Source organism: Rhineura floridana, chromosome 3 (genome assembly GCF_030035675.1).
Source record: "Rhineura floridana isolate rRhiFlo1 chromosome 3, rRhiFlo1.hap2, whole genome shotgun sequence".
NCBI classification, from domain to species: domain Eukaryota; kingdom Metazoa; phylum Chordata; class Lepidosauria; order Squamata; family Rhineuridae; genus Rhineura; species Rhineura floridana.
In genome coordinates, this window is record NC_084482.1 from 219,722,281 (window position 1) to 219,747,239 (window position 24,959).

The 24,959-nt window shown below is 44.5% G+C and overlaps 1 protein-coding gene across 1 annotated transcript; it reads left to right on the plus strand.

The window, feature by feature from the left end:
• Nucleotides 1–6,263: 6,263 nt before the first annotated feature.
• LOC133379004 (vomeronasal type-2 receptor 26-like) lies at nt 6,264–11,465 on the plus strand. Its single transcript, XM_061613615.1, has 3 exons — nt 6,264–6,287; nt 7,520–7,646; nt 10,555–11,465. The coding sequence occupies exons 1-3, from the start codon at nt 6,264–6,266 to the stop codon at nt 11,463–11,465; spliced, it is 1,062 nt and encodes a 353-aa protein (XP_061469599.1).
• Nucleotides 11,466–24,959: the final 13,494 nt, after the last annotated feature.

Sequence of the window (24,959 nt, forward strand, 5' to 3'; positions counted from 1 at the left end):
TGCATCCAAAGATCTGGCACATCTTGTCCTTCCTGTTCGCCATCCAGGAGATCAACCAGGATCCCAGGCTGTTTCCGAACATGATTTTCACCTTGCAACAGGGATATGTCTCTTGTTTGTCACCCTCCCCAATACAAGCATGCAGACTATTATTTGGGGGTCAAATAATGTTTGTTTTCATTAAATCTTGAATATCACTTTGACACTTTGTAATTGATTTATTTATCACAGTGTTACAATTAGGCACTACTGGCACATCTTGGCCTTCCTGTTCACCATCCAGGAGATCAACCAGGATCCCAGGATCTTACCCAACATCACCCTGGGCTACAACCTCTATGAGAACTATTTTGATGCCAGGATGACTTCCCATGCCATGATAGACCTGCTTGCAGGCGGGGGAAGCAATATTCCAAACTATAACTGTGGAAAATGGAATAAACTGCTGGCTCTTCTTGAGGGGAGCAATTCTGAAATCTCAAAAGAGATTTCAACCATGTCAGGCTTGTACAAAATCCCACAGGTATGAAGGGGGAGTCATGGAGGGACAGAGAACTACAGATGCATAAAATTCCTCTTTCTGCTCTAGGGAGTCAAGAAGGGGCATACAAAAATCAGGAAACGATGACCTATGGATTTGGGGCTCTTTCTTCAAAAGCCAGCCTCCACCAACCTGGCACTGTCCAGATGTTTTGGATCCAAATTGCCATCAGCAAAAGCTATCACATATTTTATTAGATATTAATCATTTCAGCATAAAAATGTCTGTTTCTTATCCTGAAACCAAACCAAAACATTCATGTCTTCCTTTCCTCACTAGATCCGTTATGGCTTTAATGCTCAGGTTTTTGATGATAAGACCCAGTTCCCTTTTGTCTACCGGATGGTCCCCAAAGATGAAACTCAGTGCCAGGGGATTGTCAAGTTGCTCCTTCATTTTGGATGGACGTGGATTGGCCTCTTAGGTCATGACAATGACAATGGAGAAAGGTTTTTGAGTACACTGACCCCTCTGTTGTTCAGCAGTGGAATCTGTGTTGCCTTATCAAAAATAATATATGAAAAGAATATTTCTGAAGACTTCAGATGGCTTGATGAATTGGAAATATGGAGACAAGTCAGAGTATGTATTTTATATCAACCCACTTATGTGGGGATGGTTGTTGTTATGTCACTACAACATATATTTGAGAATAAAAAGCAGCCAAAAGTCTGGATTTCAACATATTTTCCGGATATCAAATTGTTTTTGGATTTTGGTCTGAATTACAGGTACATCCATGGTTTTCTGTCCTTTGTCGTGAAGTCCCCCAAAAGAACAAAAAATGACTACTATGCTCCAGTTTCCCCTGTTCTTGAACAGTTTTGGGGGGAAGCATTTCATTGTTCCTATTCAGAACATGTGTTGGCAGTGAGAGGTTGGACAAGATGCACAGGGAAGAAGGAACTTGAAACTCTGCCCCAAGAGGAGCTGGAGAGAGTCCTGTCTCAAGACAGGTACAACACTTACTTCAGTGTCCAAACTGTGGCTCAGGCCTTAAATGCTGCTTATTCAACCGGATCAAAGCAGATGTTGATGGTGGGTGGAGGAGGCAGGTTGGAACATCAAAGGCTGCAGCCATGGCAGGTATTTCATCTGCATTGGAAAGGGTACGAATATGTCCGGGCCAAATCAGGATTTATACTTATTTACAAATTGAAGCCACAAATTGGGTTGGGGAGGTCTGTGCACATTCCTACAGTTTACTGTAATTTGTATTGATTTTGTTTTGTAAACTGCCTTGCAATCTGTTATGAATGCTGGTCTGTGAATGTTTAAATCAATACAATTGAATGTCTGAATAAGTTTTATAATCTAAATGATATCTGCACTGGCCCCAACTCATAAGAGCTCAAAGTGAATGAGTTAGCCAATGTGGTTTCATGCTTTCTTAATGCTAGTGTTTTCCATGTCATTCCAGCTTCACTCTTTCTTGAGAGAAATCCAGTTTTCAAATGCTTCCAATGGTGGCCTCCATTTTGATGAGAATGGGGAAGTGCCAGGCCACTATAATATTGAGAATTGGGTGATGTTTCCCAACAGGTCTCAAGTTATCATGAAAATTGGGAGTGTAGAGAGAGAGGCATCTACTGACATAAAGTTCACCATTAATGAAGAAGGCATTGCATGGCCCGAGTGGTTTAACAAAGTAAGGGATACTTTACTAAATGTATCATTTGTTAAGGTCTAATAATTTGTTAGATAACTCACAGATGACTTCAGCTGCAATCCTTGCATGCTTACCAGGAAGTAAGTCCTATTGAATATAATGCAGGAGTGGGAGGTGGCAGCCCAGGATATATTTTCCAACCCTGGAAATTCAGAGTTTAATGCAGGCCCAGCCACTGTGGTTGGCTATTGGACCTAACAGTTCAGAACCAGTCTGACCCAGCTGTACTGTCTTTATCCTTACCACCCAGTCATAGGACAGATTTTTAGGATTCAGCAGGTGTGGTGCGGCTTTGAACAGGAGCCACATTTGGTTTCCATCTGCAATGAACACCCTCCATTTTAGTATACCCAAAATGTAATTGTCTGGCCTACAGAACTATGAAGTGTTACCCACTACTACAATGAGGAAAAAAATACATGATAATCCATCCATAGACCTTAATTCACCAATGTCCATTTCAGTGAGATTTTATTTTCAGCTTGAAACCTGTGGAAACATGTATATGCAGTACTGGGTGTCCATGAATCTGAACCCAAACGTCATAATTCATTCATCCAATGTCGATGAATCATAGAATCATAGAGTAGTAGAGTTGGAAGGGGCCTATAAGGCCATCAAGTCCAACCCCCTGCTCAATGCAGGAATCCTAACCAAAGCATTCCTGACAGATGGGTGTCCAGCTGCCTCTTGAATGCCTCCAGTGTTGGAGAGCCCACTACCTCTCTACGACATTGGTTCCATTGTCGTATGGCTCTAATATAGCATTTCCCTTTTTTTGCAGCCACATCACACTGTTGACTCATATTCAGCTTATGGTCAATGACAATTCCAAGATCCTTCTCACATGTCTTATTGCTGAGCCAAGTATACCCCATCTTATAACTGTGCATTTGGTTTCTTTTTCCTAAGTGTAGAACTTTGCAGTCATCCCTGTTAAATTTCATTCTGTTGTTTTCAGCCTAATGCTCCAGCCTATCAAGGTCTATTTGAATTTTGTTTCTGTCTTACACTGTATTAGCTGTGACCCCCAATTTTGTATCATCTGCAAATTTGATAAGCATCCAAGTCATTAATAAAAATGTTGAAGAGCACTGGGCCGAGGGCCGAGCCCTGTGGTACCTGTGACGTCCTTCCCTGGTTCTCCCTGTCAGGTTCCCACCTGCTTGTGGCTACTGCCTTTCACTAGGCACCACCAGGGACACCACCAGTCAGGACCGTCCTTTATATGGTTTCTCACTCCGCTCTAGTACAGATCCCACTGCTAGGCAGCACCACCAGTCACTTCCTGTAACCAATACTCCCAGAGACTTTGCCTAAGCCTCTCTATAGCTTGTTACTTTGTGACTGTGTGCCTATGCTGTTCCCGACCCCCTTGTATTTTTATATATAAAGCATACAACTCTGGGTTGCTCTGGATACTTGACTTGTTACAATTTCTCCCTTCACCGCTGCTACCATTAGATACAGTTTCTGTTCAGCCTTGGTAATTACCTTGCCCTCCCTTCTGGTCTGTATATTCCCCAGCCAATGATCAGGCCTTTGGTGAACCAAATAAGTATTTATTTACTAACAACAGGAAATAACAAGATTACTTTTAGAATGTTTCACAAGCGTATGGTTTCATATATGGTCACTCTTTATGTTTCTGTTCATTTATATGCTCTTTAAATATCAGCCAAATCCAATCCAAACTTCCCTCAGAACTCTGCCAACCAACCCTCACCAAATGACCTCTCTCAACAACTCAACTCAACAACTTCTCTCCCTTAACCGACTCAACTCCCTCATCACTCACAAACCTCCATTTATACCTTCAGCCAGCCAGCCACTCAGCCAATCATCATCCAGCATACTTACCCCACTCATTACGTCTGCCCAGTTTGAGAAGGAACCATTAATAAGCACTCCGAGTAAAATACTGGAGCCAACTGTGGATCCACCTGATAGTTGTTCCATCCAGCCCACATTTAGCTAGCTTGCTAATCAGAATATCATGGGGCACTTTGTCAAAAGCTTTGCTGAAGTTGAGATGTATTATGTCCACAGCATTCCCACAGTCTACCAGGGAGGTTACCTGATCAAAAAATGAGATAAGTTTAGTTTGACAGAATTTGTTCTTCATAAATCCATGTTGGCTCCTAGTAATCACTGCATTGTTTTCAAGGTGCTTACAGATTGACTGCTTTATAATCTGCTCCAGAGTTTTTCCATGGATTGATGTTAGGCTGACTGCTCTGTAGTTCCTTGGTTCCTCCTTCTCGCCCTTTTTGAAGTTAGGGACAACATTAGCTGTCCTCCAGTCATCCGGCACTTCACCAGTCCTCCATGATTTTGCAGATAATAGACAGTGGTTCTGAGAGTTCTTCAGCCAGTTCCTTCAATACTCTAGGATGCAGGTTATCAGCCCCTGCTGAATTGAACTCTTTCAAAGTGATTACGTGTTCCTTGACTGTTTATCTATCAATGTCAAGCTCCAATCCTGACCGTTCTACTTCACGTTTCCCGGGAGGGTCATAGGCCCTTTTTTGGGAGAAGACTGAGCCAAAGTAGGAATTGAGCACTTCTGACTTTTCTTTATCATCTGTTATCATTTTGCCATCCTCATTGAGTAGCTGTGCCACCATTTCTTTTCTCTGTCTTTTACTATGGACATACCTGAAGAAAGCTTTTTTGTTGCTTTTAGCGTCCCTTGCTAGTCTCAGCTCATTCTCAGCTTTAGCCTTCCTGGCACCATCCCTGCAATTCCGTGATACCTGCCTGTACTCTTCCTTTGTGGCCTGCCATTCTTTCCACTTCCTGTATGTGTCCTTTTTTGTTTTCAGGTCATCTCTAAGCTTTTTGTGAAGCCACATAGGCTTCTTCTGTTGTTTCCCCCCTTTTACCCTTGTTGGAATTGCTTGCCATTGTACTTTTAGAATTTCCTTTTTTAGAAACTCCCACCCATCTTGGACTCCTTTTCTCATTAGGGTCACTTGCCATGGAGCTGTACTTACAATTGTTCTGAGTTTATTAAAATCAGCTTTCCTGAAGTCTAAGGTGTGCGTATGGCTACTCTCAGCTTTTGCTTCTGTTAAAATCAAGAATTCAAATATGAGGAAATTCTTGGAGGGGCCATGTTTGGCAGAATTTGTCTCCCAACAGATATCGGGATAATTGAAGTCCCCCATTACTTCTATATCATGCCTCCTTGAAACATTGGCAATTTGCTTTTCAAAAGTTACATTCTTGTCTTCTCTTTGATTGGGTGGTTGGTAGTAGACTCCAAGCACAACATTTTTTTTATTACTTGCCCCATTAATTTTAATCCAGATACTCTCGGTGAAGCTACCAAGCTCATCTTCCTGTATTTCTGTGCAGGGATATATATTTTTAACACATAGCACAACTCCACCTCCCTTTTTATTCCTTCTGTTCTTTTTGAACAAGTTATTCCTTCAGTTGCTGTATTCTACTCATGGGAGTCATCCCACCAAGTTTCAGTTATAGCTATCGTCGTAATTACCCTCCTGTGTTAAGAGTTCAAGTTTGTCCTGCTTGTTTTCCATGTTCTGCACATTAGTATACAGACATCGAAGACCATGTAATTTATGGCTTGGCTTCCTTACTACATTTTTCTGTTACTGGGACCCATTAGAGCCAATCTCTCTATTCCCATTACTGTGCACAAGCCTTCATCAGTTGTTACCACCAGGTTTACGTCTCCCTCCCTCTTAGGATTCAGTTTAAAGCCCTCCTGATGAACTTCTCCATGCTGTGGCCAAACACATTCTTCCCAGTCCTTGTGAGATGCAACCCATCACTTGCCAGCAGTCCATCTTCCAGGAAGCATAGCCTGTGGTCCCAGAATCCAAATTTCTCACATTGGCACCACCTTCCTTGCCATTCATTCACACAGAGTGTTTTTCTTTCCCTTTCTACTCCTCTTCTAAGTGCTGGCAGGATGGATGAAAAAACTATCTGGGCCCCAAAGTCCTTGAGTTTCCTTCCCAGAGCTTCAGAGTCTGATGTGATTTGTTCATAGGTCCATTTGGCAGGATCATTTGTTCCCGCATGGATGAGGAGAAAGAGATATCTGTTGGTGGGTATGATGAGTGATGGCAACTCTTCAATCACATCTCTAATCCGTCCTCCTGGAAGACAGCATGCCTGGCGAGTCCACAGATCTTCTCAGCATACTTGGGTTTTGATCCCTCGCAGTAGGGAGTCTCCCACTACTAGTACTCTTCTCTTTTTGTTGTGGGGTGTGGTTTCATTGCCCCTGCTTGACTGAGCCTCAGCCTCTTTCTCATTGTCGCATGGGGTCTCCTGTCATACTTCCTCCACAGGCTGTCCTCCAGTCTCATCCTCAAGTGGTTGAAAGCAGTTCCATCGTTCCTCTGGTGAAGGGTGTCTGCTAGCTCTTCTGCTCCTGTCACCCTTTCCCATGGAATTTCCTCCACTTTGTTGTTCCTCTCCAAAGCAGTCTCCTCTTCCACTACTACATGCTGTTGCTCCTCCACCTCCACTTCTCTTTGCTGCTGTTGTTCCAGTGTTGTAAGAACGCTTCACTTTCTCTTATGGCCCTCGGTGTGGCCACCCACCATTCCAGGCTTCTCACTTTTTCTTCCAATAGTGCCATGAGCTTGCACTTGTTGCATGTGTATGCCATGTTGTTCTCAGGCAAGAATACAGACATGGCACACACCTTTCAGGTCACAACTACTGAAGTATCCTTCCGATTTATTCTTCTTCTACCTTTTGTTTCTTTCTAACTAAATCCACCATGTACGTGCACAAACACACAAAACACACCCATTTCTTAATGACCCTTTTCTTTCCTAGCTCTGGCAGCAGGTATTTTTTCCTTTCTGTGCCCCTGCCCTGATACTGATAACAGTCAATATCCTTCAAGTGTGGTATTACACAGTGTAAGACCTGTAATTATAGAAAACCAACACTGAGTGATCCTAGGCCAGTCACAGTCTCTCTGTCTATCCTATCCCATAGGGTTGTTGTGAGGATACAATGGAGGGAAAGGATCACAGACACCACCTTGAGCACCTTCAAGGAATAATTATGATAATGATACAGGGATGGTAAAGGGCCTTTTCCATTGTTGAAAGAAGTAAGCAAAAAAAACCAAAGAGGTTTCCCTGAAATGCAATTCTGCATCAAAAGTGGTTCCCTCTAAAAAGGGTGTGGGTGTCATTAATGTCAGCGGGACTGGAGATTGTAATGGTTGCTTTCCAAACTCTATGCATGAATTGCAAAGACACAAATAATCCTAACACTTTCCCCTTAGTGCACCTTCTTCTCTTTATGCCTAGACATTGCCTCACTTCAGGTGTACTGAAAGCTGTCACCCTGGACACAAGAAGGTTGTTCAAGAAGGAGAGCCGGTTTGCTGCTATGCTTGTGCTCCGTGTGCAGAAGGGACCATCTCCACTCAGAAAGGTGGGTGAGTCCTAGGGAGAGGGCATACCTTGGGTTCCCAAGGCAAACTGGAGATCTGAAGGACATTTCTGAACAAGGAAACTGTCTTGTTTCCTGTACTTTTAATCACCTCCATTAAATCCAGTGAGTGAGTTGAAACTGAGACTCAATCCTGACAAGACTGAGATGCTGTTGGTGGGGGGGCTCTCTGCCCAGATGGTTGATGTCCGACCTGCCCTAGATGGGGTTACACTCCCCTTAAAGGAGCAGGTCCGTAGTTTGGGGGTCTTATTAGATCCGCTCCTGTCACTGGAGGCTCAAGTAGCCTCGGTGGCACGGAATGCGTTCTACCAGCTTCGGCTGGTAGCCCAACTACGACCCTATCTGGATAGGGAGAACCTTGCCACAGTTATCCATGCTCTGGTAACCTCTAGATTGGACTACTGTAATGCACTCTACGTAGGGTTACCTCTGAAGACGGTTCGGAAACTTCAGCTGGTGCAGAATGCTGCGGCCAGAGTTCTTACTGGGACAAAAAAATTTGATCATATAACACCTGTCCTGGCCCAGCTGCACTGGCTACCAATATGTTTCCAGGCCAGATTCAAAGTGTTGGTTCTTACCTATAAAGCCCTTAACGGCATCGGACCGCAATACCTGGCGGAACGCCTCTCCCGCTATGTACCTACCCGTTTGCTGTGCTCGACGTCGAAGGCCCTTCTCCGTGTCCCAACGCATAGGGAGGCACGGAGAACGATAACTAGAGCTAGGGCCTTCTCAGTGGTGGCCCCCGAACTATGGAACGCCCTCCCTGATGAGATACGCCTGGCGCCTTCTTTGTTATCTTTTCGGCGCCAGGTAAAGACCTACCTCTTCGCCCAGGCATTTTAAAAATTTAAAAAAATTTTTTTTTAAAAAAAATTGAATTAAAATTGAAAATTTTTAATTATGTTTTATTGTGTATTGTTTCCACTTGTATTTTAACCTGTTTTATTATGCTGTACACCGCCCTGGGAGCTTATTGCTATAGGGCGGTCTAAAAATGTAATAAAATAAAATAAAATAATAAATAAATAAATAATAAACAGATGACACTGGAGTTTTGGCTTTGGATTGAGGAATATCAAGTTCACATCTCTGCTCAGGAAGAAGGGAGCTTCCTGCCTCAGGCCATTTGCTACTATTCAGCCTGATGTACCTAAATGTTGTGAATAAAAAAAATAAGGTAACTACATGAATGGTAAGCTGAACTCCTTGAAGACAGGGTACAATTCAACCGTAACCCACAAATGTATTTTTTTCTGTCCTAGTCTCATTTTCTCCTAAGTAATGGTGGGCTTAACCCACCTTCCACTTCCAGATTTGAACAATACAGTTCCTTGTCTGTACACTGTGCTACAAAATCGATCCATCTTGCCCTATGTGGTCTCCTCTGGAACGTCTCACAGAGGCAGATTTCCTGCCGCTGCTGTCTGAAAGCCTTTTCTGGGTGATGAGGCCATGGACTGAAGCATGTCTTCTGCTGGAGAAAGCCAGTGTGGTATAGTGGCTAGAGTGTTGCATTCGGACCTTGGAGAGCAGGGTTCAATTCCCCACTCTGCCTTGAAACACATTGGGTAACTACCTCTCATCCTATCCTACTTCACAAGGTTACCTTAAATGAGCACCATCTCCATGTGGATAGAGGAGTGGCAGCATACAAAGGTAGACATTAAAAAAGCAAATGAATTAGGGATGAGTGAGAATTTCTATTCAGTTTGCATTTCAGCCTGAATGTATCAGATTCTCACTTTCTGAACATTGGGCTCATCCAGACGACTGGATAACGTGCAACATGATTGCTTTGTGTACTCATATTTTTTTTGGTGGTCCATATGATGTTGTGCGTTTTTGCACATTTTTGCTTTTTTAAACCGGTAATCATCTGCTGCAACATGGGCGGTCCGATGCAATACCACATACTTTACAGCTGTGGGCGTTTGATGGGCAGTTCTTGGGCATTTCCCCATACCCCTTCCCTCATTCCGAGCCAATCACATATTTCCATTTTTGCGCATGTGCGCGAATGTCTGGGGAAAGCCCAGGAAAATGGAACCAATCAGAGCAATGGTGTGGTGTTGGGGGGGCTCCTTGTCCTCTCCTTGCCTATGCAGGCTTCCTTGAGAGAGCTGCTGCTGTACAGCCAGCTGGTTTGGCAGCTGCAGGCATGGTGTTGACAGCCCACCTGCCCGCTGATCCAACAGCCCCCAGACATGGCACTATTGCCCACTCCCCCACCCCTGGCATCACCTGTTGGACTAGCAAGCCCCCAACTACCCTGGCGAGTGACTTACTTGCCAAGGGTTTCTAGCTGGAGGGGGGTCTCCTGGCTATCAAGGGACACCCCCTTTCCTTCCTGTGGAGCCTCTGACACCCCTTCTCCCTCTCCTTCTGGGGGATCCCCCACTCCGCTCTCCTCTTTGTTGCTCTTGCTTTCTGGGAATCTCCTTTTGGTGACCCGCTCCACAGTTTGTGGCTCACCCTTCGTTTCCCAGTCTCCAGCCTCCGAGAGCCTGGCCACACCCCCACTGCTCCAGCCCTGGCCTTGGAGAGCTGGCAAAACAAGCCTCCAAAGTCTCAAAAGTTTATTAGGAAAAATTCACACTAAAATTCTGCAGACATTTCATGAGGGTTTTTTACATATATAAAAAAACGCAAATTGCTGCAGAAATGTGGAGAACTGAATTTAAGACTGGGAAAATGAGAAACTGAGAGAAATGAAATTGACAGATTTTTCCATTCCTAAAACGGAAAACTTTTCCCTCCCATTCCCTAACACTCATTCTTATTTCTTGACCTCTCCCACATTCACATCTTTTGCCACATTTAATAGAACACACGTGGTTATGGATGTAAGTGATGCTGAAGCCATTCTCTTTCTCCTCCACAGATGCAGACCACTGCATGAAATGTCCAGATGATCAACATCCAAACATGGAGCAAGATCAATGTGTCCCCAAGACTACCAGCTTCCTGACTTATGAAGAACTTCTGGGGATCATCTTAGTTTCCACTTCCCTATTTTTGTCCTTAACCACAGGCTTTGTTTTAGGAATTTTCATTAAATTCCTAGAAACCCCCATAGTCAAAGCCAATAACCGAGATCTCTCCTTCATCCTCCTTGTCTCCCTCCTGCTCTCCTTTCTGTCCTCCTTCCTGTTCATTGGCCGGCCAAGGAAAGTGACCTGCCTTCTCCGACAAATGGCCTTCAGCATCATCTTCTCAGTTGCTGTCTCTTCTGTCTTGGCAAAAACCATCACTGTGGTGCTGGCCTTCCTAGCCACAAAGCCAGGGAACAAAGTGAGGAGATGGCTGGGAAAGAGTCTGGCCAACACCATTGTCATTTCCTGCACCAGTGTCCAAATAGTCATCTGCACCATCTGGCTGGGGATCTCTCCCCCAATCCCTGAATCTGATATGCATTCTCAGGCTAGAGAGATTATCCTGCAATGCAGCGAAGGGTCGGTCGCCATGTTTTACAGTGCCCTTGGCTACATGGGCTTCCTGGCTGCCATCTGCTTCACGGTGGCTTTCCTCGCCAGGAAGCTGCCTGGGGCCTTCAATGAAGCCAAGCTGATCACCTTCAGCATGCTGGTCTTCTGCAGTGTTTGGGTGTCCTTTGTGCCCACCTACCTGAGCACAAAGGGGAAATACATGGTAGCCGTGCAGGTCTTCTCTATTTTGGCCTCCAGTGCTGGGCTTCTGGTCTGCATTTTTGTTCCCAAATGCTACATTATTGTCCTCAGGCCTGATCTGAATACAAAGGAACACCTGACTACAAAAATGAAAGATGACCTCTGATTCTTAAAATATTCAGTTTTGAATTGATGTCCACTACCGGAGACATGAAACTCACATACCTTTGGAATTTAGCTCCTTGGACCTATATCTCTCTTCCTTTTGCAGAGATCATGAATGAATCACAAAATAAAGACTGCAATGAGCTTGATGTTTTACATGCATTGCTTTATCGCAACATGATCAACAACACTCATCTTTTCACTGTTGATGGCTGTGTGGAGTCACCCTAACTGGGTTTGCACAGTCTTATTTTCTAGCATGTTATCATCGTCACCATCAACATATTTTTATTTGTATGGTAACTATTCCAAAAACTGGATAGCATACTAAATGAAAGACAAGTAAAAAATTTAAAAAATGAACAATTAGAAACAATCATAACATTGATAAGTAAATCCATTCAGGGTAAGCTAATTTTAATACATTAAAAACACTAAAGTTTAATATTTTATTGTGTTATTATTTTATTAATATCTATACCACTGTTCAACAAGAATTTCTCAAAGCAGTTTATATTATTGGGCAACAACTTCAATTTCCTAATAATAGCAACACAAAACGCCATCTTCTAGGCCAGCAATTCCCAAATACATTTTTTGTTATATTATTCTATGGATTTTCAAATTGTAATACAATAAAATTGAATATAAGCAATAACAGAAACAGCAATGTGTTGCCATCGGAATTAGGGTTTCCATCCTCCCTCATCTGGTTGGGGCAGAGGGTAGATTTTGTGTTAGTCTGATGTGGAGCTGGAAGCAGGAAAGACACAGAGAGATCTGCTCTCTGTGCTGAACCCTAAGCCATGGATTTGGGAATTCCTCTAGAAACCTAATAGGAAAGCAAGATCTGTTGGAGTGTTACTGCTGGGAATATTTCCATCTTAAGCTCAGGTTGTGTATAATTGTAGATAAACCGTACATCATAAAGGCACCACAGTCTCCACTGACCTTCCTTCCACGGAAACCAAACCCTGGGCAAGCACTGAAGCCTGGAATTCTCACACCACTTGGAGATTTGGCTGTGTGCAACAATATTTGTTAAGGAAGACACACATGTACACAGCCAGTTGCGAACACATTTACACACTGTCAAGGACAGCATAGCTTCCATGCCTTTTAAATGGCTCTTTCCTATGAGGGATCTGGGAAGAAATCCTGGGTTTGACCATACTAAAATGGCTCTGTTATGAAGGATTTGGGTTACATTCTCTCTCTGTGTGAGAGAAGGATGAAATCTGGGCCGAGAAGCAAGCCGTTCTCACAAATAAGCTGTCAGTTCAGTAATTAGAGACACATGCGTTATCTAGTCACTGCCTGGATTTCAAGGCCAACCACCTCAGTTGACTGTGGGAACACAGATAGGAGATTGTCCCCAACCCGCTGGAATATCACATCTTCCAGAGGCCCCTTGATTGGCCACAGTTTGCCCTAGAGACTTGTCGTAGGTCTCAATGGTTCCAGCCTTTGATCTTTGATTGGTAAAGTCTGTCCCCAGTCCAGAAGATTCTGCCCATTTAGCTCTCTGATTGGTTCTAGTTGGCTAGGTCCAGAATGTTCTGTCCATTTAACATTCTGATTGGCCTCAGGATCTGTCCTGCTGCTGCTAGGCATATCTTATAAAAGTATTTTGGAATCCTTGGTTCATTTCCCCATTCCCCCTTTCCCATTCTTTCTGCCCTGATGTTGGATATTCCTGATGACACCAAACCACCTTCTGCTTTCCTGAATTCTGATGGTATGTTTAGTGTTACTGTCCAGACCCTTATCTAGTGGATGCACAGGGATGGTTCTACAGGTTCTTCCTAGCCTTATGTCTATCAAGAGTCTTATATGCCAAACATTGTCCTCACCTGAGTCCTGTTATTGACTGCAGATAACTAGCTAAGTAAAAAGATAAAAAAGAGGTCCTACCCAAGTTCCCCTTGGGACTCAGGATTTACCAAGAAAATACTAATAGGATTCCGCAGCTGGAAAAAATATATATTTGTATACTATACTCTGGTTCAGAAATATAAGTAGCTGGCTTCAGCCACTGCAGAAATTGTGCACACATATTTATAGTAATAATGAAGACTTACCCAGTAGCTTAACAGTTAAAGAGATGTATGCTGTTGGCCGTAACCAGGACATACAATGCTAACAAGCATATAGCTGGCTCTATCTTACATCAAATGGGCTAAAGCAGCACATAGCTGGCTCTATCTTATACCATAATGGTTAAATCAGCACATAGGTGCCTTTAGCAAGTTTACTAGTTAGTGCTGATAACTGTGAGGCAATTACACAGTGCCTTAATATGGCTGGCAAATAACATAATAGTACACTATATCAGTGACTAGCTTCAGGGCAAATACACAGTGTCTTATACATAAAAGCATTTATTAATAACAGCCTTATACAAAGAGCTTTATCTGTTTATTGCCACCACGCCAAAGGAGACTCAGAACACATATGGTATAATGTTATATTTATTAAAATATAACAAATATTAAGCCAAAATCCAATTCAATCAAATTAATCCAATTTAACTCCTTCGGGCAGGTGAGGTGCAGACTAACTAGTAGGGAATACTCCCTCAATCTTAAAATAGGTCAGTCACCTTGGACTGCAACTCCCCACCAAGGATGTGGGAAAAGTCATCCCACCTTGCTATTGGAGTCAGGCATGTGGTTCCAACTTCTGCATCCTGGACCCACTGTACAGGCATTCATCATGATGCACAAGCCGGTCCCACTAGGACACTCCCCAGATCTGCACTAGACATTAAGCACTGATGGTTCCCTAGGGAGTGCCCTTTACCAAAATGCCTCAGCCTCCTTACTTTTTCCCAAAATACCTCACCTGCCCAAATTCCATGCCACGAGAGGGGATCAGCTGAAGCTTGGTCCCCTCAACCCAAAGAAAACAAAGTCCCCAAACCCGACCTAAGATCCTCCAGTAACAAATCACACCCACACTCCGAGAGATGAACGCCATCATCTCAAAAGAAATGTTGGGAATAAAACTGAATCCTGTTGTGGTGAATGAAAGCCCCACCAAGAGAAAAAACCATGTCCCTAACTTTTCTATTAACCCACCTTTTGGACCTATCAATCCTGTTGGGGTAATCGCACCCCTCCACACTCTTATCACCAGCATATCTGACCATACTAGAATGAGATCTGGATAAGAATGTATGAGCCAGGTGGAAGCATGAGTGACCTTGAGCAGCAAATCCATACCTGGCCGCTGCACCAAGTCATTCTCCCCCAAATGAACTAACAAAATGTGGGGCCAGTTAGCCAAAGACATGATTTGGCATACCAAAGGCATCAATGCATCCCACAACATGCCCTCTGAGCCTCCCAGCTAACTGTTGCTCGAACAGAAAGCTGCAGCTGTGTCCCGGCAAGAGAAGAGAAGGCCCTCTGGTGGGCCCAAAACAGAATAGAATGGCCACACTGGACGATCCTTGCAGGGACTGGAAGGCTCTGTGCACCTAAGGAAAACAGAAAAACACGAGGCTTTAGAATTATTACCTGACATATGACTTGAAAGCTGAAGATCCCCACCTGCCAAGCGCCTGGATACCATCAACACTCATGCCCATGAGGGCTGTGGCTGTGGCCACCCTAATACGAAAAGAATGCAGCCCACAGACTCCAGGATTGTGACCACTGGCCAACAAGGCCCGCTGAACAACAACCCAAAACTGAAACTCAGTCAGGGCGGAACCATCCACATGTATGTAGAGATAACACTGGCCCGCTGGCCTGATAGACAGAAATTGATGCACTGCAGAAACTGGGCATAATTCAGTTAACAGGCAGCTGCACAGACATACAACACTGCCACAGCCCTTTCGATCAGTCTTAGAGACTCTTAGGGAGAATCTCACTACATCAGCACCTAATGTGCAAATGCCAGAGCATAAGGCTCGATAGGACACATCACTCTTCGAAGAGTCTAATGCTTCACAGAGACTAATGCTTCACTAGGGCGAAAGCACCATGGAACATCGTCAGAGCTAATGTGGTGAAAGGTGCGACATACTGAGATGAGCATATAGAATGAAAAAAGGCAGGATCTGGAGGAGGACATCGGGTATGATTAGCCTCCTCCGGTCAGTGGGCCTGTGAGCGAAACGTAACCAACCCTGAAGGACCTTTCTGACCCTAAAAACTACAGAATGATCCTGCAATTCTCTTGCCTTGGAAATAAAAGCCAGTGTGGAGAGGTGTCCAGCAATAGTTGGATGAGCTGGAGGGAGCCCCAGCTGACGAAGCATCAAGGCCCCAGCTGACAAAGCGTCAAGGCAAGTTAAGCAGCAGAGCGAGAAGAGGGTAAGTAGCTCCCATTTATTCCATTATTTAATTGAATTAAAACAGCTCAGAGCAATAAGTAATAAGGGCAGCCTAAGGTCACCCTGAGCTAGGAGCCAAATCCTGAAAGAACCTATATCTTAGGAGACAGATCCTAGGAGAAGGAAGCCTATAGAAAGCTAGTTTTCAACACCACCCTAGCAGGAAAGCTTCAGGGGACACTGTAAACAAGGCTAAATTCCAGTCGGAGCGAAGGGGGGAAAGGAAACTCCACCAATACATACAGGGAGAGAGTCAGCTCAGTTGTTGCTAAAAAGGGCAGCTTTAGCTTTCCTTAAACACAACCACAAGCTCTGTTTCCCTAGGTTAAAGAAAGGTCAGGCTGTTTGAGGTGGGAAAACAACAAACAAACTAAAGTCCTTAAACAGCCCCACCCCTCGCTAAGGAAGGAAGCCTGCCTTCCTGCCTTCAAAGGAAGGAAGCCTGAGATAATCCTAAGGAGTTAAGCCCCAGCTGATAGTTGAGCCATCAGCCTCAAGTAACACATCATTGGCTGGCAGCAGTAGCTGGGAGACACCAGCCACACATATAAATTCAGAGCACCCTAGCAAGGGAGCCTGCTCCACAAGCTAGAGGGAGCCCCAGCTGACAAAGCGGCAAGGCCCCAGTTGACAAAGCGTCAAGGCGAGTTAAGCAGCAGAGCGAGTTTGGCAGCAGGGTGAGGAGGCCAGGGCCTCCCACTCTGCCCGTCTGTTCCCTGATGTCAACTAAACCGCAGTCCCCAACACATTGATGTAATAAACCTTAAACAAAACTATGCAGGTAAGAAGCCAGCAGGGGTGGGGGGGGCTTTCCAGTGTTTTGCACTGCCTGCAGCATGTACGACTATCTGCCTGTTGGACAGAAGTCGTGGGTGTGCTCTCAGTACACTGAGCTCCTGGCTCTCCAGGAACAACTTCATTTCCTTGAGGCCAAGGTGGCTGACCTGGAAAAGCTGAGAGAGGCAGAGAGGTGTGTGGAGGAGGCCTTCAGGGATGTTATAGCTGTGTCCCGCTCCAAGGGTGATAGCTCTCCTGCTATCATGAGGAATGATGGTCTCGGGGAAGGAGAGCATCCAGCCAAGGAAGAGAGAAACAATCCCTTTACAAGGGACCCATTCCTTGGGGGATGAGCAGCTATCCTCTTGTGCCGAGGATATATCTCCAGGGGATGCAGGGATCCTTGTAGTGGGTGATTCGATCATTAGAAACATAGACATTGGGGTGTGTGATGGGCGTGCAGACCGCAAGGTGTTTTGCTTCCCTGGTGCAAAAGTTGTGGATATCGCCCGTCATTTAGATAGTTTGGTAGACAGTGCTGGGGAGGAGTCAGTGGTCGTGGTGCATGTTGGCACCAACGACATGGAGAAATGCAGCTGTGAGGTCCTGGAAGCCAAATTTAGGTTGCTAGGTAGGAAGCTGAAAGCCAGGACCTCCAAGGTGGCTTTCTCTGAAATGCTACTGGTTCCACTCGCAGGACCAGCAAGACAGGCACAGCTTTGCAGTCTCAATACATGGATGAGACGATGGTGTCTGGTGGAAGGGTTTGGATTTGTTAGGCACTGGGGAACATTTTGGGACAAGCTGGGCCTGTACAAAAGGGACAGGCTCCACTTGAACCAGAATGGAACCAGACTGCTGGCACTTAAAATTAAAAATGTGTCAGAGCAGCTTTTAAACTGACTGAGGGGGGAAACCCGACAGAAGCTGAGGAAGGTCCTGTTCAGAATAAACCTCCCCCGCTGGGATAAAGACCAAAGAAATGATGAAATTTTAAAAGGGGTAGGCCTAGAAGTAGGCATTGTGAGAGCAGGGGCACAGGATATCAATTCAGAAGAGCAAATTTACCACAGGCCAAACCACAAGTGCCAAAGACACGTGAAGTGAGACACTGCTTACAAGTGCCTGTACGCTAATGCTAGGAGCCTCCGAACCAAGATGGGAGAACTGGAGTGCTTGGTCTTAGAGAAGAGCATTGATATAGTGAGCATAACGGAGACCTGGTGGAATGGAGAAAACTAGTGGTATATGGTTATCCCTGGATATAAACTATATCGGAAGGACAGGGAAGGACATATTTGTGGTGGAGTCGCTCTATATGTGAAAGAAGGCATTGAATCCAGCAACCTTGAAACCCCAAAAGAGGCAGACTCCTCCACAGAATCGTTGTGGGTGGTGATACCATGCCCCAGGAGGGATTTAATACTGGGAACGATCTATCGTCCCCCTGATCAAAATGCTGAGGGAGACCTTGAGATGAGATATGAAATTGAGGAAGCATCCAAACTAGGAAAGGTGGTAGTAATGGGTGACTTCAACTACTCAGACATAGAGTGGCCGCATATGTGTTCCAGTCATGACAAAGAAGCAAAATTTCTAGATATTTTAAATGACTATTCCCTAGATCAGTTGGTCATGGAACCGACCAGAGGGACGGCAACCCTGGACTTAATCCTCAGTGGGGACCGGGACCTGGTGCGAGATGTAAGTGCTGTTGAACCGATTGGGAGCAGTGACCATAGTGCTATTAAATTAAACATACATGTAAATGGCCAATTGCCAAGAAAATCCAACACGGTCACATTTGACTTCAAAAGAGGAAACTTCACAAAAATGAGGGGATTGGTAAAAAGAAAGCTGAAAAACAAAGTCCAGAGGGTCACATCACTCGAAAATGCTTGGAAGTTGTTTAAAAACACTCTATTAGAAGCTCATCTGGAGTGCATACCGCAGATCAGAAAAGGTACCGCCAGGGCCAAGAAGATGCCAGCATGGTTAACGAGCAAAGTCAAGGAAGCTCTTAGAGGCAAAAAGTCTTCCTTCAGAAAATGGAAGTCTTGTCCGAATGAAGAAAATAAAAAAGAACACAAACTCTGGCAAAAGAAATGCAAGAAGACAATAAGGGATGCTAAAAAAGAATTTGAGGAGCACATTGCTAAGAACATAAAAACCAACAACAAAAAATTCTATCAATACATTCAAAGCAGGAGACCATCTAGGGAGGCGATTGGACCCTTGGATGATAAGGGAGTCAAAGGTGTACTAAAGAACGATAAGGAGATTGCAGAGAAGCTAAATGAATTCTTTGCATCTGTCTTCACAGTGGAAGATATAGGGCAGATCCCTGAACCTGAACTAACATTTGCAGGAAGGCATTCTGAGGAACTGAGACAAATAGTGGTAACGAGAGAGGAAGTTCCAGGCTTAATGGACAATATAAAAACTGACAAATCACCGGGCCCGGATGGCATCCACCCGAGAGTTCTCAAAGAACTCAAATGTGAAATTGCTGATCTGCTAACTAAAATATGTAACTTGTCCCTCGGGTCCTCCTCCATGCCTGAGGACTGGAAAGTGGCAAATGTAATGCCAATCTTCAAAAAGGGATCCAGAGGGGATCCCGGAAATTACAGGTCAGTTAGCTTAACTTCTGTCCCTGGAAAACTGGTAGAAAGTATTATTAAAGCTAGATTAACTAAGCACATAGAAGAACAAGCCTTGCTGAAGCAGAGCCAGCATGGCTTCTGCAAGGGAAAGTCCTGTCTCAGTAACCTACTAGAATTCTTTGAGAGTGTCAACAAGCATATAGATAGAGGTGATCCAGTGGACATAGTGTACTTAGACTTTCAAAAAGCGCTTGACAAGGTACCTCACCAAAGACTTCTGAGGAAGCTTAGCAGTCATGGAATAAGAGGAGAGGTCATCTTGTGGATAAGGAATTGGTTAAGAAGCAGAAAGCAGAGAGTAGGAATAAATGGACAGTTCTCCCAATGGAGGGCTGTAGAAAGTGGAGTCCCTCAAGGATCAGTATTGGGACCTGTACTTTTCAACTTGTTCATTAATGACCTAGAATTAGGAGTGAGCAGTGAAGTGGCCAAGTTTGCTGACGACACTAAATTGTTCAGGGTTGTTAAAACAAAAAGGGATTGCGAAGAGCTCCAAAAAGATCTCTCCAAAGTGAGTGAATGGGTGGAAAAATGGCAAATGCAATTCAATATAAACAAGTGTAAAATTATGCATATTGGAGCAAAAAACCTGAATTTCACATATACGCTCATGGGGTCTGAACTGGCGGTGACCGACCAGGAGAGAGACCTCGGGGTTGTAGTGGACAGCATGATGAAAATGTCGACCCAGTGTGCGGCAGCTGTGAAAAAGGCAAATTCCATGCTAGCGATAATTAGGAAAGGTATTGAAAATAAAACAGCCGATATCATAATGCCGTTGTATAAATCTATGGTGCGGCCGCATTTGGAATACTGTGTACAGTTCAGGTCGCCTCATCTCAAAAAGGATATTATAGAGTTGGAAAAGGTTCAGAAGAGGGCAACCAGAATGATCAAGGGGATGGAGCGACTCCCTTACGAGGAAAGGTTGCAGCATTTGGGGCTTTTTAGTTTAGAGAAAAGGCGGGTCAGAGGAGACATGACAGAAGTGTATAAAATTATGCATGGCATTGAGAAAGTGGATAGAGAAAAGTTCTTCTCCCTCTCTCATAATACTAGAACTCGTGGACATTCAAAGAAGCTGAATGTTCGAAGATTCAGGACAGACAAAAAGAAGTACTTCTTTACTCCACGAAACGCTATGTGAAGGCGGTGAGGATGGCAAAGAAGCAATACTTCGCTACCTCCATTCAGTCATCTTGTAACCGCCCAGCGGAACTTTATAAGGTTGTCCGGAGACTTTTACACTCTGGTTCTCCGGACGCAATATTACCATCAATAGCCCGCTGTAATGAGTTTGCGAGGCACTTCCAAGACAAGATCATAAACATCCGTCGGGACCTTGACTCCAATATTGTAACAGTTGAATCTAATGAGGTGTCCAGAACACAGTCTTGTCCTGTTTTATTGGATGAGTTTCAGTTGGTACAGCTCGAGGATGTGGACAAGGTGCTTGGACAGATACGGGCGACTACTTCCGCTCTGAACCCTTGCCTTTCGTGGCTAATAAAAGCTAGTAGAAATGGAACGGCCGGCTGGGCCAAGGAGGTAATTAATGCCTCGTTACGAGAGGGAGTGGTCCACCTTGCCTGAAACAGGCGGTAGTGCGACCGCTCCTAAAAAAGTCCTCCTTGGACCCTGATAACTTTAACAACTATAGGCCGGTAGCAAATGTTCCATTTCTGGGCAAGGTTCTAGAGTGCGTGGTCGCTCGCCAACTCCAGGCCCTCTTGGATGAAACTGATTATCTGGATCCATTTCAATCCGGCTTTCAGCCGGGGTTTGGTTCAGAAACAGCCTTGGTCGCCCTGTATGATGACCTCTGTCGGGAGAAAGACAGAGGGAGTGTAACTCTGTTGGTTCTCCTGGATCTCTCGGCGGCTTTTGATACCATCGACCATGGTATCCTTCTGGGGCGACTCGCGGAGTTAGGAGTTGGAGGCACTGCTTGGCGGTGGCTGTGCTCCTATCTTGAGTGTCGTCTCCAGAAGGTGATGCTTGGGGAACACTACTCGAGTCCTTGGGTGCTCCAGTATGGGGTCCCTCAGGGCTCAGTTCTGTCCCCCATGCTTTTTAATATCTATATGAAGCCGCTGGGTGAGGTCATCAGGAGTTATGGAGTGCGTTTCCAGCAATATGCTGATGATACGCAGCTCTATTTCTCCTTTTCATCTTCTTCAGGTGAGGCTGTTGCTATACTGAACCGCTGCCTGGCCGCGATAATGGACTGGATGAGAGCAAACAAACTGAAACTCAATCCTGACAAGACTGAGATGCTGATAGTTGGGGGGCCCTCTGCTCAGATGGTTGATGTCAGACCTGTCCTAGATGGCGTTACACTCCCCCTAAAGGAACAGGTCCGTAGTTTGGGGATCTTATTAGATCCGCGTCTGTCACTTGACGCCCAGGTAGCCTCGGTGGCACGAAATGCGTTCTACCAGCTTCGGCTGGTAGCCCAACTACGACCCTATCTGGACAGGGAGAACCTAGCCTCAGTTATTCACGCTCTGGTAACCTCTAGATTGGATTACTGTAATGCTCTCTACGTAGGGTTACCTTTGAAAACGATTCGGAAACTTCAGCTAGTGCAGAATGCTGCGGCCAGAGTTCTTACTGGGACGAAGAAATTCGACCACATAACACCTATTCTGGCCCAACTGCACTGGCTTCCAATATGTTTCCGGGCCAGATTCAAAGTGTTGGTCCTTACCTATAAAGCCCTTAACGGCACTGGACCGCAATATCTGATGGAACGCCTCTCCCGCTATGTTCCCACCCGTTCACTCCGCTCGACGTCTAAGGCCCTTCTCCGGGTCCCAACCCATACAGAGGCCCGGAGAACAGTAACAAGATCTAGGGCCTTTTCGGTGGTGGCCCCGAATTATGGAATGCCCTCCCAGATGAGATACACCTGGCGCCTTCTCTGTCATCTTTCCGGCGCCAGGTAAAGACCTACCTCTTCACCCAGGCATTTTAAAATATTTAAGCTTTTAATCTTATTTTTTTTAGTTTTCTTTCACTTTGTTTATATAATGTTTATATTGTCTGCGCAATACACACTTGCTGTATTTTAAATATTGTGGTTTTATCATGTTGTACACCGCCCTGGGAGCTGCTAGCTATAGGGCGGTTTAGAAATGCAACTAAATAAATAATAAATAAATAAATATACTTAGCACATAGTCAAACTATGGAATTTGCTCCCACAAGATGCAGTAATGGCCACCAGCTTGGATGGCTTTAAAGGAAGATTAGACAAATTCATGGAGGACAGGGCTATCAATGGCTACTAGCCATGATGGCTGTGCTCTGCCACTCTAGTCAGAGGCAGCATGCTTGTGAAAACCAGTTGCCAGAAGCCTCAGGGGGGGAGAGTGTTCTTGCACTTGGGTCCTGCTTGCGGGCTTCCCCCAGGCACCTGGTTGGCCGCTGTGAGAACAGGATGCTGGACTAGATGGGCCACTGGCCTGATCCAGCAGGTTCTTCTTATGTTCTTATGTTCTTATAGTTGTAACAGAAATATTTTGCCTTTTTAAATATAACATAAATTGCAGCAAATGAGATAAAGGAATTGGAAAATCAAAAGGCCAAGCATTGTGAGCTCAAAACACCTGGAATTTTCCGAAAGTACACTGGTAGGCTCTCTGAGTGCTGGGAGCAAGGCAGAGGCTATGGTGGCCCGCACTTCTAATTCCAAGGCTCCACAGGAAAGGAGGTAATGCTGGCTCGTATGGCCTGAATATGATCTGAATGCATGCCCGCAAGGGTGGTGGCTGCTGCCACTCCAGTTTGAAGGAATGTAATTCATACTCTCCTGTATCTCACCACATCCCTGTAAGGGCCCCCCAAACGTGAGATCAGCATTGCAATTGGGTTAGGGTGGACACATCGAGATGTATGAACAAGTAACGCTGGCTTGGGTGATCAGAACGCTTCCAGAACGCATGTCCACGAGGGCAGATGCCACAGCCGCTCCTATATGAGAGCAATGTAACCCCTAAACTCATGGATCTCACCACAGGCCCTAATGGCCCTGTGAACAACATACCAATAATTAAAATTGAAACAATGCATAGCCATCGATGCATATGAAGAGATAGCTCTAGCCCACTGGCCTAACAGAAAGAAAGCTCTGTTAGAGTGAAACTGGAGACAGAATGGGCGATGGGCAGCCCCCCAACTTCACCACCCAGTCACTACCCCACTGGTCTATCTTAAGGATATGCACTGAAAACAGCACAGAAATGTCAGCGCAGGGCTCAAATATGACGTGACTTGCCTGGAAAGGTAATTTTACCAGATTTAAAACAGAAAGAAACAGCTAGAAACCATTAGCAATTTTTCAGTTCTTCTAAAACAGGCAAACTAATATCAGATATCCTTTTACGTATGGACTGAGCTACATATAAAAATTTTGCAACAGATTTAGTAGTAGCTTTATCTGTATCAGATAGAAAATGCTTTAAAAGCCAATCGGTAGATCTACCAGGAAAAGTTTTAATAATTGGTAAAATAAGTCTAGTTCGGGCATCCTTATACATATCACAGGCGAAAAGAATATGTGGAATTGTTTCAATCTCTCTCAATGTACAAATACAAAAACGGCTTTCATATGAGACACCATTAAAGCGGCCTTCTAACATCGCCGACGGAAGGCAATTAAATCTTGCCTTGGCATATAAATTCCGATAGCGAGGAATGAAGAAATCATCCAAATAGGCCGCATGGTTGGGAAAAAGGAAATTTAAGCCAAAATAGGATGGAGAGCAGGTTTTATGAGCGTTGGCCATAGAATATTGAAGGTCAATGTCCTTAATACGCTGGCCAATAATATGGTTAGCTGTGCCAATATCCATAGTGGATAGAAGATCCATTTGAAAGGCCAAGAATCTTTATTTTCTCATTGAAGCTTTTAGACCAGGAGCTGGTATATGAGTCACTCCAGATTAAGTTTGGGAGTCCTGAAGGAAGGTTTGCATAGGTTATTTTGGTCCAAAATCTAAACGCCTGGAGGCAGGCAGAACACTTAATTGAGATGAATCCCACTTCAAGATGCAAACCAGCTGCGGAAACACAGCGTGGCATTCTAAATATTGATCTCAGGAAGCCAGAAAGTACCGATTCGATCTTGGCATTAAAACATGGTACCCAAATTGGAATTCCATATAAGAGTTGCGGAAGTATTTTAGTTTTGAAAATTTGAAGAGCAGCTGGAATATACTGACCGCCCTTTATGAGAAAAAAAACAAAGGATGGCCTTTAGATTGTTTTTTTTTACAGATTGAATAGTAGCCCGAATATGTGTGGACCAGGAGAGTGAAGCACAGAACAAGATCCCTAAGCATCTGTACTGTCTGACCTGGTCTATCTTTTTGCCGTTTATTAACCATGGATGCAACGAAGACCGATGAGAGAAAACCATAATTTCAGTCTTATTGAAGTTGATAGTAAGCAAATTTTTATCACAATAAGTCATAAAGGCCTGTAGCAGCCGTTTAAGGCCAACCTTCGTAAAGGACATTAACACAGCATCATCTGCATATAGCAGTACCGGACACTTAATACCAGCCAGCTTTGGAGAATGAAAATGATCGGCAAGACGGTGCTTAATCAGATCATTTAGAAACAAATTAAATAAAGTGGGGGCCAAAATACATCCCTGTCATACCCCTTTAGTAGCGGGGATGGAATTTGTCAAACTGCCATC